The sequence below is a fragment of the Montipora capricornis genome, unplaced genomic scaffold (assembly GCF_036669925.1).
Source record: "Montipora capricornis isolate CH-2021 unplaced genomic scaffold, ASM3666992v2 scaffold_500, whole genome shotgun sequence".
Lineage (NCBI taxonomy): Eukaryota > Metazoa > Cnidaria > Anthozoa > Scleractinia > Acroporidae > Montipora > Montipora capricornis.
In genome coordinates this window covers 30,001-45,000 of record NW_027180240.1, presented here as the reverse complement: position 1 = coordinate 45,000, position 15,000 = coordinate 30,001, and the positions used below count along the sequence as shown (strand labels likewise).

General features: G+C 39.3%; 1 protein-coding gene and 1 pseudogene across 1 annotated transcript; one reads left to right on the top strand and one right to left on the bottom strand.

Annotated features, from left to right (window-relative positions):
- The window catches only part of LOC138036772 (broad substrate specificity ATP-binding cassette transporter ABCG2-like), a 27,594-nt pseudogene that overhangs the window by 1,663 nt on the left and 10,931 nt on the right, over window positions 1–15,000 (bottom strand).
- LOC138036788 (collagen alpha-1(XIV) chain-like) lies at window positions 10,548–13,856 on the top strand. The gene is made up of 3 exons (XM_068882872.1): window positions 10,548–10,651; window positions 11,068–11,339; window positions 12,980–13,856. The coding sequence occupies exons 1-3, from the start codon at window positions 10,558–10,560 to the stop codon at window positions 13,370–13,372; spliced, it is 759 nt and encodes a 252-aa protein (XP_068738973.1). The 5' UTR covers window positions 10,548–10,557; the 3' UTR covers window positions 13,373–13,856.

The window sequence follows — 15,000 nt, the reverse complement described above, 5'->3', positions numbered from 1 at the left end:
CGAGAGGTTATCGCTTAGCGCCAACACTACTCCACTCTGATTTATGAATAAAAATATGAACACATGAAAACGTAAATTTCCCTTGCGGGATTTTTCCGGTCCAAAAAGACAAACTGTCAAATTGTGCAGATCAACAAGAAAAAAATTATTTATCATAATTCGCAGGAGGAGGGTAGCAGGACGCTGTTATACTCACTGCTCTCTGATGGAGTAGTTTAGAAACTGTCAACACAAAAGAATATACAAAGGAAACAATGAACCCTCGACTCTAAACAAAATTGAGCTGTGTCGTATATCGATTCGATGAAATAATGGAATGAAAAGAGCCACATGGTATTTGTAGCCTTCAGTTGGCGGCTTTGTCTTTTGGAGGGCGATGTAAGCGCTTCTTCTCCGAGAGAGACATTGCTGCTTGCTACACATTTTAGCGACATTTATGTATGTGGAGCTGGTGCAATTCTAGACATCCATATTTTACGGCCGGTGCCTTAACCACTAAACCCCGCTAACTCATATCGACACCACATTACGAATAAAGAAGACATACCAAAGGGTAGAGTTCGCTTGACAATCGAAGTGCATGTTGTGAAGTTCATTGATCTCTAGTATCTAGAAGACAATAGAGGAAATAATTACGCACCCAAATATGAGAAGAGGGAGTTTAAGAAACGACGACAGCTATGGCAACGAAAACGCCAAAAAGCAGTAATATTATTGGTTAAAACAAGCAAAAAAAAGATTGTGCTGCACGTGCGGCAAGCATTTTTGTACATTTCTCTCCCGTACTCGTCAAAACAACAACTTAAAATGACCAATTCTAAAGGCCGGGACACACTAGGCGATAAGTCGCTGCGACACGTCGCGGGGACAAGTCGCCGCAACTATAGGGACCTTAAGATCTACGACGGCGACGTCGACGACAACGTCACTTCCCAATAGAACTTTGCACTATCGTAAGTTTTTCGCAATTATTCCATCTCGTTCACGTTCAACAATGTGGGCGAAGTATTCTAAAAATAAATTGTTACAAGCAGTTTCAGAGTGAAAATAGAGAATGAAAGATTCTCTGTTGCATGCTTACGTTGTCGTCATAACCTAAAATTTCGTGATTTCACGTCGCCGTTATGCAGAGAACCGGAAAAATAGGAGCTAAAATCCGTGCCGCACGTGCAGCATGATTATTTATACTCTTTTAACCAATGATATCATTGTTTTGTGGCGTTGTCGTCGACGTCGTTGTCGTAGATCTTAAGCTCACTTATTCGCCTTGTGTGACACGGTTAATTTCATGAAACTCTCGCATTGTTCATTTATATTTTGTCGCAGCGACTTGTTGCTGGAAGTGTACACACGATGCGACAACGCTGCTTTCGCTAATTTTGTCGCCGCGATCAGTCCCACGAATGTGCTCCGAACAGGCGTCGTGTCGCAGGGAGTTGTTTTGCAAGTAGTACACATGGAGCAACTTGTCGCAGAGACCTGTCGCTGCGACTTGTCGCCTAGTGTGTCCCGGCCTTAAGGTTTTGACGACAACGTGGACAAACAACAATAAATCTTTCCTTCTCTCTGTTTCTTTCAAATCCGTACGTACCATGCAATCAGGTTATAGCCTACATCGCCCATATTGTACAACATAAACAAAGATGGGAACGCCGTGAAACACTAATAGTATGAAACTTGAAAGCGCCATTGCCCTTCTTAGCGTTTTTAAAAACTAGACAACAACTAATAATAACTAAATACTCATTATTGCTGATTCAGGGATCGCGACATTCACACACAACAATGAAACTCTGATTATTCCAGCAAAAGCCTGAGCCCTCAAGTATAGAAAACCGTATGAACGCGAGTGTATTTCGTGATTTATGGGCACGAGTGATGCTTTGAAAGTTCTCAAAATTACGTCGAGTGCAATTTGAGAACTTTTAAAACAACAGGAGATACTCCATCACCGTATTTCTATAGCAACCTCCGTGTTGCACTCTATAGCCTACTTATGCATTCGTCATTGACCAATCAGAAGCGTGATATTCTGTTGATAATTGAAGTATACTAAAGTTACCTCCATGGCATAGCGGAATATGCTGAAATATTTTATCAATGCCAGCCAACTTAGAACAGAGTTTAGATTTATAAAGACGCCACCAAATACCTGGTAGAGAACACAAAATAAAAGCGTTATTTTACGAAACTGATTTTACTACGAGAATAAAAAGTAGGAATAGCAAGCCTGCATAGATGGGTTTGTCCGCGCACCAAGGAAATTTTAACGACGAAAGGCAAAGCCGGGAGAAGAAGTGGAGAGAATGTGTTTTTATTACAAGTCTCCGGTTTTTTTTTAATTTTAGTGAGGCTGATTGTAGAATGCGTATCAAAAACGTATTTCTCAGCTTGTGTGGATGAAAATAAAATGCTTCGTTTATTCTTGATATAAGAAACGAGAATCGTAACGAGGCAATAGTGAGGATGGGCCTTGCCAACGAAAACAATTCGTTGTGAATAACTTACTTTAGGCATGATGAAAATAATCTTGATTTAACAGTGTGCCGAATTAAAACACAATAAAGAAAATCTCCTAACATTAAAAGCAAAAACGGAGTCAATCAATAAATTGAAAAAAAAAAAAACCCTTACCATCATGAACACATATGGTAGACCAACAAGGCGGCTTGCTATAGCGAACGTCCGTACACATCCGCTAACAAAGAAACCCACACTGCAGGCACAGAGATTCGTCGAAATGAGGGTGAACGTAAAAATAAAGAACTTTGCAACTTGACGATCAAGACCTGCAAGAAAATTGAGAAAAATTGGGGTATTTTTTGCTCAGAATATACTAGAAAAATAATTTGAGCGATGGACTGTAAAAGAGCTTCACTGGGATTCGAACGTATGACCCTTTGCAGAACTCATAAAAAATTCCCTAATCTCAACAGATGTGGCTTCGCAGCTCATTTGAAAAGTATATGTAATCGAATGGGCCCAAGGGCAATTAAGGATTAATTAATTTCAGGAGTATTTTCAAAGTTTTCACAAAATTGTCCGAATATGAAGCGACGAGGGCAATTTGGAAAACTTTGAAAATACAAGTGAAGTTTAAAATCCTTAACTGCACGACGGCACATTGCGATTACATGTTTATCACATATATAAAGAACACAATTTTTGAGGGAAGCCCATTCAGTGCGGCGACAAATGATAATCAACACAGTCCTGTTCGGTTAAAGTTCAATTCAATAAATTCTTTCTGTAAACAGAAATAGTGCTTAAAATGTATTTTATATGTGAACAAAAAAATAGCTTAATCTGGAAGAGAATTCTCTTGTAACCCTTGCTCTGGTTAAGCAATTGTTAACCAATCAGGATCAAGAAATCTTGCCTTCTTGATTACCAAAATTGCCCTCGTGATTACGGAAAAATGCCCTTCGTCTCAGCCAATCAGCATTAAGTAAAGTCCCGCATGTCATAAAGCATTTTATTATATCTCTCAGATAGTGCGCGCCCTATGATCAGTCAATTTAGCGGGCCGTATTCTGCAGTAGGGCCCGCTGTACGGCCAGCGAAATTTGAAATCTTGCTTTTAGCTTCTAGTTTTCCGGATTTTGACGCAATCTTTGTGGCAGTTGAACCTTCCACTTGACTTCAACTAGTTTTATTTCCCAGACCCCTGATTACCTCAGAGACTAATAAATATCTTACTAACCTCGTTTTCTCGGTCCGTACTTTAAAATTCCGGATCCACTTTTTTTCCCCGCTGCGCGCTTGGGCCATAAATCAACGGGAAAGAACTCGGTCCGTACATTTACATTACGGACCTCAAACTCGGTTAGTAAGAGGAACGCACCGGAATTGCAGAGGTCGTGACCTTGGATTTCGTTGAAGCATCAAAAACCAATCAACTGCAAAAAATTCCGCTACATTAATTCTCTGCATTTGTTCCAATTCTATTTTTTTGGCCAAACGTTCTCCTTCTGAGCAGCTTAATTATAGAGTCTATAAAAACTGGGATTAAACCCGCTGTATGGGAGAGCAGCAAGGAATGATGTAATGGATCCAACACCGGTTTGAGGTCATAATCTACTTTGCACTGGGATAGTTTTTTTCAAAACAGCGATGCAAAAAAATAGTGAAGTCAAATCGACATTGATTCCATTCCCCTTCCATGCGCGGATTTGGATCAAACCATGGCCGGTTTTCCCGACTTAAAAAAAGAAAAACATGAAAAAGTGAATTTTTATGAACAGGGTAAGAAAACAAAAGAATGGAAATGCCCGGTTGTTCAAAAACCGATTAGAGCGACATTCGTATGTCCTTGAAAAAAGTGTTCGCAATTTGTTTCACGGACCAATGTTTGGCAAGATTAAAACAAAGCTTCTCCTCATTCCCGCCAAGGAAACTCCTTATATGGGCTGTAGACAGTTCGATTGCCCAATCATATTACTGCGTTTCAATTGACGTCAAAGCGAAACTTTCCAGAAAGTTCCATGCAGAGACGACGTTGCTTGCATCCGCATTCGCTAAGCTAGTGCTTCCTGTAATGCTTGCTATATCGGCGAAACTGGTCGTCATTTTTCCACACGCGTCCGTGAACATCTCTCTTCAGACAAGTCCTCTCACATTTTCAAACATATACTAAGCTCAGAAGGTTGTCGTCAATCTTGCTCTGCGGATTGTTTCGAAATCCTTGATTCCGCCCCTACTAAATTTCAACTTAAACTCAAGGAGGCTATGCATATAAATTGGGAAAAGCATAATTTAAACCAAGAACTTCATCACGTCAACCTGACACTTACGCTTTAGGCTCTACATTCTTTCTAACACTCTGTAACTCACTCAAATATGTATTTGTTGTCACTTAATCATATTTAATTATGCATGTTTCGCCTAGTTTGTTATAGTCCTAACGGTTTTTCAAATATTTTGTAACTGACGATGATGTTTGTAACATCGAAACATGTCTTCGAAATTAAAAAAATGTCGTAACTTTCTTAAAGATAAGGATTTGCTTTCTGCTGTCTCGAGATTTAAAAATATGATGAAAAATAGCTGGATGAGCAATTTCCAGCCACAAATAATAACTTCTAGTCACATTAAAATGACAAAAAATGTACTTATAAAGGAATGTCTTCCCCATTTTCTTCGCGTCATGATAAATAACATGACAAATAAACAGTCACCTGTTTTGAATACCGTGTTCATCTCTCTTGAGTTGATAATAAATTGCACCGACAATTAGAGCAAAAATAATCATAACGATCAACTGTGGAGAAAAAATTAAAAGACACTGAGTAGCACAAAATCACAAAAAAAAAATAGATATCATCATTGTTCAGTCGGAGTTCCTATTAAAAATGGCGGCAATGCAAGCAACGTGGCGATGGCGGCAAGGCTCACGCGACCCTGTTCGAGCTTTGGGCAACCTCGTCCCCAGGGTCTTTTCGGCTCTCAACATGGCGACTCGTCGGGAGAAGAGCCGCCATGTTGATAGTCGATAAGATCCTGGAGCACGGTTGAGCTTTGGGGTACGAACGCCAAAATTGTTAGCTTTTAATTTGTAAGGTCTAAATGAACCGACTTTAAAATGGTTATCTTTCAGTTATTTTAGCTCACGTCCACAATTATCATCTTCAAGCAACAGATTTTGAAACGTTAGGCATTTTGTAAAAACAGCCCCGCCGACTATGGTCAAATTGAAAAGGCACATTGAAAATTAACGATAATCGTAAATTCAAAGGCGGGGATAGGTTGTTGTGATGGTCGATCTGATATATGCTGCCAACGTAAGCAAAGTTTATTGATTCGCCAGTTGAAACAAAAGGTAGATGAAAAAGTTGGCAGTGAAAAACGTTTGCTTTATCAACCAGTCAGACGTCACTGCGTAATGGCTGTGTTCTTAATAGATTTACCAGTCTCTCACTACACGTAATATATGGATTTTTCAAATAGGCCATTTTCAAAATATCAAATATTCAGCTTGACAGTGAGGCAGCGACAGTGATAGAAACACGTTGGAATGAATGTGAAAAATATTTACATACTTGATGGGCGATCAGTATCCATTATGTGATAAAAGGTGTTTATAAAAAACGTTGAAACTGATCTAGATAAAAAATTATTAAAAACTGAATTTTCGACTACAACTGCGGTCTTCATCAGAGTGACTAAAATATGCTGGTTCGAGAGTAGTATGCTAAAACTAAAATAAGAAGTTACTTTATCCCCTAGGGCTTCAATAATGTCTTATAGGCAGAAGGGAATGGCTTCCGCTCGTTCACCGCATTTTTGTCTATTGTGGAGTGCCATGATTCCAAAAAGATTCTTTGTGCCAATTATTGACATTCTTTTCTAGAATTTCCACATAGCCAGTGTCAATGTCATGGTCAGTGATTTCGGCGTGATCGTATATTGCCGACTCTTTGTTATTATTAGTTCCTGGTTTATGCTCCCCGCCACGTGAATTCCATGATCTTTTTGTTTCCCCAATGTATGTGAAATCACACGATCAGCATTTAACCTTGTACACAATGCCTTTTGTTTTCGTTTCTTTTGGGCGATCCTTTGGTTTCCTAAAATAATGGGCGAGTGTTTTTATAGGCTTGAAAGCAGTTTTTATGTTCGCTTTGTTAAGCACATTTCTGACTTGTTCTGAAACGCCCTTTACGTATGGCAAGGTAGCAAAAGTTTTTGGCCGCGTATCTGTATCCTGTATTTGGATTGCCGCCGGTAGTCTGGGGGCCCGACATTTCTCAACGAATTTATCTGTATAACCATTAATTTTTAAGTCATTAATGACTTGTTGTCGTTCTCGATCTTTTTCTGTGTCATTGGATGAGATGGTTTCTGCGCGGTCTATCAGGCATTTAACAACCGCACGTTTGCATATTTTAGTCACTCTGATGAAGACCGCAGTTGCAGTCGAAAATTCAGTTTTTAATAATTTTTTTATCTAGATCAGTTTCAACGTTTTTATAAACACCTTTTATCATATAAATATTTACATGTTATCCACTTTCCTTTGTCTTTGTTCTCACGCCTCACTATCAAGCTGAATTTTAATATATCGGAAAAGGTCTATTGAAATAACCTTTACTACTGAATAGTTATGTTTATGTTGAGGTCTACGAAACATCACGTTAAAAATTAAAATAAAAATATTCTAAACAAGTCAAGTTTATTAAGTTAATATCAAGCTGTTAATAAAAACAACCCTAACCAGCAAATAGCTAAAGCTAATCTAAGCGGGTAACAAGTGGGACTGTTTACAGAGTAAATCTAGTTAACAAATAGATTCCATGTTGCCGTGCGTCTGTTCAGTAATAGATCACAGATGACGTCAAAATGTGGTAAGAACAAAAAAGTGGCACACGAGGCGATAGGCGAGTGTGTCACTGATGTTCTTACCACATTTTGACGTCTTCTGTGATCTATTACTGAACAGACCCACGGCTACATGGAATCTTTTATATAATAAAGAATTAAACTTTATTCGCATAAAAGCTGGTGGTGACGTCAATCGTGCGTCTGTCCTCTAATAGATCATAGGCAAGAACCAATCAAAATCCTTGAATAACTTGGGTTATTATATAATTGCGAGTATTACATAAGTAAAGAAATAAAATAAGTATATATGCACACCAGGAAGGGGGAGGGGGGCGGGTGTACTTGGGTCAACGCTGGCCTCTCAGAACCCCTACCTCTTTATAGTCTATTTTATGGCCAATAATTATAGATCCCATCGTAGTCACTTTTGGGAAAAGGTAATTTTAGTGACCCCAACTTTTTTCACTTTAAGTTTAAGCATAAATCTTACATATAGCCTTTTAATTGCAATCTCAAAACGGAATGGAATGCGGCTAGTAAATATTAAAGGGGCTAGGTCACGCTGTTTTAGGTAATTTTGTTTTATTTTGTTAGTTATGAGCTCAAAACGTCAAATTGGCAGAGCAAGAGTCTTTAATTTGCAAAATCACGGCCACATAACGACTGAGAATGATTTCCCAGCTATTTAAATGACATTTTCATATAAACTGATATAAATTTGAAAAAAGGTGGGCCGAAGTTTTTCAAATTTACCCAAATGCAATCCATTTACTAGTAAATCCTCCCCAGTTTTGTCCATCCTTGTCGCTCCTTAGCTTTCCTGTGTTTTGTTTGAGTTCCTCTATAGTTTTGAGCCGTTATTTTGTTATTACTGGGTTCCCTATGGGCAAACCCAGTCGAGGTCTGCGTTAAGTTTGTTTGTTTTCTTTTTTTTCTTATTTTTTTTTTTTTTTTTTTTTTTCCGTGTCGGTAAAATTCTTGCCTGTCACTCCCCTGGTAAGTGGTGTCTTTGTGTATAGAGCCTTCTGCGCGTATTTTCTTAGGATCGAGAGGGTAGTGGAACTGCGTAGATTTCTCTGGTGGACACAGTAGAATCATTAACTTAGCCTGCAATGGCGTCGAAAGTCATGCGACGCGAATGGCGTTCTAGTGGATCCTTAAACAAATATACCCTTATGGAGCTCAATAATGGAGAGTCAGTTGGATAAACTAGGCATGAATCTCAAAAGCGACGAGTACTGGACTTCGACAACAATCTATCGCCCGTCGAGACGAAATCAAAGTGAGCAGTATTTACCTGAAGTACATGGTAATTTGACACAATTGAGTTTCTTGTCTTCACGCACGCAATGAAATAGGAAGAGCTGTTACCCTCTAAGAGCAAAAATGTAGTTTGTTTCAATAAAATTTTCGCTGGAAAAGGATTCTGTGGTATTTTCAGCCTTTGTGAATTATAATATCATGTTGTGTATTGAATTTTCGAGCTTAAGGTTCAAATGTGATATGGGAGAAGTTTTTTAGTATTGCTCTGTAAGCAGGAAGGGTTCACAGGCCTGTTGGAAGCGTGCTTGAGTTTCAACAAAATGAGGCCCAAAATCAGTGAAAACTTGTGACGCAGATGAATAATAAAGTAGCTGCTATTTCCAAAATGATGGAATTACTTGGTGATAAATAACGTCGTACGCGTCTTGGAGAGTAAATTTTGAATTTGCATATTCAAGAGTTTGTCGATTGTGATATTTGTTTTGACTTCGCTCATTTCCTTGTCAAACTTTATAACACTTGACAGAAAAAGAAACTTACAAAAACCCGGTATCTTGCCATCATTTGACACAGATGCTTCACTGTTTGGCGAGTAAACATGCCGCGGTAACTTAATCACGGCGCCCGCTGAATTCCGACCATGTCACTTTCGATTTTGCAATTTACTTCAACGTAGCAAAAATCTCCCAAAATGTTTGTCGCTGATCGTAACTTTTTATATTCTATATTCACGGTTCAAAATTAATGTTGTTTTCATGTCGTAAATATATTTTATTCTCGATCGACCGTCCGGGAACTTCCTTCTGGTCTTTCTGAAAACTGTGTATCAATAGTTCTTTGCTTTTTCATCAATATTTGTTTTGCATAAAGCAAGCTAACAGAATCTGTACCTTGCTGAGTTCGCATTTGTTATTAGCGTTAATAGTATTTTAGTTCAGATGTTTCTGTCTTTTATGTGGGGTTTATTGTTTTGGTCTCCCATCCCAACACTTACCCCGCGAAACAGGGCTTGACTTCAGTGAAGTTTAGTATTACAAAGTTTTCGGAAGCTCATAGTGCACACTTGTTGTGAAAAGAAGTTGTGAGGGAACTTGAAAATTATCAAAATGTCAGCCCAGAAGCCAATGTTTCTCGCTTAGCTTTTATATGTTATTCTTCAGAGACTGGAATGCTGTATTTCAATACCACACAATTCAGTGCCTTCTGATTTTCTGTAGCACGTACCACAGGCAAGCCAGTGTATGCTTCACAGAAGCATCTAGTTTCAGTTAATGCTATGACCATTTGATCAATGCTGAAATTGCCTAAAATTGCGTGACCTAGCCCCTTTAAATAAACAGCGCTACAATTCTTTCTAAAAGACAATAGGTCATTTCCGAGTTCATGTCTGCCCTCTCTTCAAAGCGAGTCTAAGTGCGAAGTTCTTCTTCTGAAAATTAGTTTTCATTCATATGTAAATTGAACTAATTACCATCACAAAAACTTTGCACTTAGACTCGCTTTGAAGAGGAGGCGCACATGAACTCGTAAATGGCCTTACTGCTTAAGTTTTTCAGATAAGTACAAGGATCACTTCTCCCTTTCATATTGGAAGCGTTTGCCGATGACGTTAAATGTAACACAAAACTGCCAACAAACCCCTTAAATTAAGCGATCAGATTCAAGTTTAGATAAAGGCAAGAAAAAAAGGGTTGGTTTAATCATGTCCAAACAGCAGGATCACAAACAAAAAAATGTTCAGCGGATCCGAGGTTCACCCAAATCCACCGAAGTAGCCATGGGCCAGGGGAAATTCCTTTACTTATCTTGACATTTTGAAAAGCTATGGAATGCCTTACGATAAGAGCACACTTCTAATATTTCATGATTTGAAAATTTCCAGAGAGCACATACATTGATGCCCATCTATGTGCTACACGTGAAACTTAATTCATTAGAAGTGGAGAGATCATAAATTACAGATACATAAAACCAATGACTTTCTTTATAGAAGTGTTGGTCGCTTTGCTCGTGGCAGAGACATGTTGCGGCCAAGTGCCTTGGGAAACAGCGGAGGATATTTACGAAAGTAAGTCTAACAGATCAGATATAAATGTCATTCTATTTGAACTGCCCACACTAACTTTTTTTTGTAGAGAATGATTGTCCCACTTTCTATCTTGACCTCTAAGATATAAGCAGAAAAGTGAAGAGATGCATTCATTGGTGATGACTAAGGAATACTCGCAAGAATTCCGAGAGCTCCTACAGCAGTCGAGACAACATCGGAAGGTCAGCAAGTTACAGGACTGCAGTAGACAATTAACTATGGCTGACATACTCCCCGCATAAATGTTGTTAAGAATTTGACTTTACTTCAAAGAAGACTGGGATTAAACTTAGTTCCCAGAAGCGTTTCCTTTCGCTCCACCAAAAGGGTGGAGCACAGAAGGTTCTCAGTAGAGGAGTTTTGAAAGTTAATGCGCACAACATATTGTGTTTTAGGTTTGCGAGCTATTCCTCCACTTGAAGAAACGAGACATAAAATGATGACATATCTCCTTGATCGCCATGACAACTCAAGAGACAAGAGATTCACTCCATATTATGACGTCGTGTTTGTTCTCGATTCATCCGAGTCGATATCCAGGGCCGACTTCAATGTCAGTGTAAGTGTTGTGAAGAGCCTGGTGACAAGGTTTGAGCCTGACTCACGATTCGCTGCAATAACATTTGGTGCCAATGCCTCTGTAAGCTTCAATTTTAAGTCACCCAAGGTAAGCAAAAGAATCAACACAGGAACTGTTCTAATGGCAAAAGGTCGCCAATTGTAGCCCGTACCAGGCTTTCAGATTAGAGAACTTAAGCAACGACAACGGCGGAGACGGCAATGAGAACTTCACAAATTTTAAACAATTATTGGATGAGGTTTTTGTGATATCCAGAATAATCAAGGTCGAGGTAAGGGTTATCAGCCGAAGCCGAAGGCTGAGGCTGATAACCCTTACCGAGACCTTGATTATTCTGGATATCACAAAAACCGAATCTAATAATTGTTTTATTATACATTGAAGGAAAAAAAAAACCTAGAAGTCATTGTTGTGCTTCTTCACTAGCAGCAAGCAACACAAAGCGCGCGAACTTGACATGATTACCCTAAGAAATCATGCACTGCGGTCATACATGACATGATTACCCGTGACCTTGGCTGACCTTGACATGATTAATGTATAATCTGCAGTTATGACGTCACGGGCGCTGATTTCGCAAATTCACTATAGGCTTCCGGCCAATCAGGAAAGAGAGAGTGAGCTCAATGTATAATAAACATAATTACTGGGCAGTTTGCACGCCTTGCACGTGTATTTTTCGCTTTTGTCCATTTCTTTGCCGTCGCCAGCAAAACAACAACGTAAAATAGCCAAATTTGAGGTTTTAGGAAGAACCTCAGCAATCGAGGATAACTTATAATTTTCTTTCCTAAATTAAGCGCCGTTCCGACCAATGTAATTTTTGAGGAACTACCACAACCTTGTCATATTCAAAAGGTTGAAATAGTCACCAAGTCATGATTACAATAACGCGAATTTATATTTTGAGATGACGTTCTCGTTGCCGTTGCCGTCGCGTCGTTGTTGCTTAAGTTTTCTACTGTGGGATGTGCGGGAAATCAAAGCTGAACTCCGCGCGCCGAAGGAGCGCGCGCGGAGCACAAAGATTAAGGTCCCATGGATACGAGAAATGTTGGTTTTAGCTATGACGTCATTCGCGACCGTCCGTACTACGTCCACCCCTCCATGTATGTGACCTCAGTTAGACTAAGTGAATGGGTTTATGTGGTTTGCATGTGCAAACATAATTGCTTTTTCTGGACTGTTCGAAATGATTTTTCACGGAAAAACCTCTGCTAAAGGATGGAAAAAATCTCAGGGAAATGCTTTCAAGCAATTTTAGAACGGCAGCTGGAAAACAACATCGAGGAATTGAGGTTAGTGATGAAGATAAACATTTGCGTTGCAGCCATGATTTTTAAATGCAACGAACTACTTCGTGGCCGTCTTTTTGGCGTTGATAAAATGAGGTATTCTATGCCACACTGCTATAAATAATTAAGTCCAGAAAAGTTAATTAGTTTCATAAGTCTTTGAGGATCTATGTTTTCAACCGAACGCAAATGAAATAAATAACCCGAAAGCTCCGCATTCAGGCTTGGCTAAGTCTATATATTAGCAGAAGTGCGGCCAAAACAATAAAAACTGGGGACTAGGGAAAAAAGGCGCATACTCTCCCCAAGCTCTTTCGTTTATTTGCACACCTAAACTTGATGACACAAGACCTTATTAAACAAAGTTGATGCAAAGTGTTCCTCTAAGTCTCTTCACTGTTCAATTCTAGACTTTCTATGGTTATTCACCAGCTCACAACTGAACTACTTATCAGTAAAATGCACCATCAAGGAGGAAACAAAAGCATACTGAATGCTCTCGAAACGACACAAAACGGATTGCTACTGAACCGCGACTCTGGAGTTCGCGAAGGAAGCCAAAAGAGAGTGGTACTGGTAACTAATGGGCCTGCTACAGAAAACCTACAGAGCTTAACTTGGGCAGCCAGTCGGATCAAAGCACTCGGGCCAGAAATCTTTCTCGTGGCCCTCGGCGACAGGATACCCAGTGTTAAGGAACTTGTCGCGATACCGACTTCGACGGATGCACATTTTTATCGCATATCCAATATGAGCGCTTTCAAGCAAATAGTAGATGGGATTCCTGTGCACATTTTTTACCGAGACTATTATTTTGATGACTGAGGTCACGAAGCTTGGAAATCAAATATGCTCGGTGTGATTTGTGGCATTAGAATCATATCTATTTTCTGGGTTAAATTAAACGAAGAGGAAAGAACGGACAGGAAGGAAATTTGCTAAAAGACTTCTGTAAATGCCTTATTACACCTGAAATGGTTTGTCTTTATAAGAAATTTAATTAAAACCGTGGGCAACGCCTAACAATTTTTCATCAATGTGAATCACTGATCGGAAAGATCAGTAGGTATAAAGAGATGCATTGATCAATACTGACTCACTCGGGAATACTCGGAAAAGAAAAAACCCGACGGCTTTAAACAGGAGTCGAAGATATGACCTTCCGATTACTACGGATACTCTACCACTAAGCTACAGTAGACTTGTGGTTGCTAGGCAACTGAACTAGGGTTAGGTGACAACTGCCCTTAAAAAATTGGTTGCATTCTCACCGCCAGTGAGAAATAAACACATTTTCCAGAATATTTGTTTTTTTGCGGGGATGAAATCCTCGATTTTCTGTGACTTTCTTGAATGCAGAAAATCCTGTAAACATTTAATAAATAACGGAGCGGTTGACGTTATGGCCATTGATCGCTTAACCAAGCCATTTCCTCTAAGAGGACGAAGTCGATGCAAGGTTTCCCCAAAAGCGGAATTTTTGAAAGTTTTATTCTTTGAAATCCAACACAAACGCAAATGTTATGCTTTAAAAAAACAAACAAAACAAAATATTTAATCGCAAATAAAAACAATGCGTAAATACCCCTTTCATACAGACAAGACGATGATAGCAAAAACAGTCCACTTAGGATACTAACGGAAAGTATAAATAGAAAGCACAAGGCGAGCGTGATTTATTTTGGCTCTTCACGCAATAGTTCCTTAAGATAGCGTGACAAGCCAGAAAAAGCCCAAGGTGAGCCAACGTGGGAGTCTCTCACCTGAACAATTGATGTCTGTGGATTTCTCAGTATGTTTTTCGCTGCTCGTCCAGATACTGTTACCAGCTAAGAAAAACAAAGACACTTCAAGAAACTTTCAATCGCTGATGACATCACGACGCAAGTTTAGCTCTTAAAATCCTATCGATATTTGAGAATATGGTGTTGGTCAGAAGCTCATCAAAGGGGTCTCTATCTCTCCTTCCTATACTTGGCATGGGAGTCTATCCTTTCCTGAGTAGATTTATTTATAGAACACTTCCCTTGGGAGATTCGGAACGCACACTGTTGTAAAAGCCAATCAAAACAGAGATATCTCAGCGTCAAGGGAAACATAACACTTTTCGCGGGAAAAACCTGTTCCTAAAAATGAATTTACTGTTATGTTATGTTATTTATTTATTTATTTGAGCAGGTTGAAGTTGTGGCAGCTATTTAGCTGATGTGGACCTGCTGTACCCACCCACCCATATACTCACAGAGGACAGCCACAACACCGGGAACTTCATCCCCTAGTCTTCTCGAATAGTGTGTGGATGCTTTAACGTTAACGTCCCACAGAGAACTAATGAACATGGAAGATGTTTGTGAGACGGGGCCTACGGTTTATAGTCCTTATCCGAGAAGACTTGAAAGTCTAACCATTTGTGGATGTAATAACAAAGGCAGCACTTTCTCCTCAGTTATTTT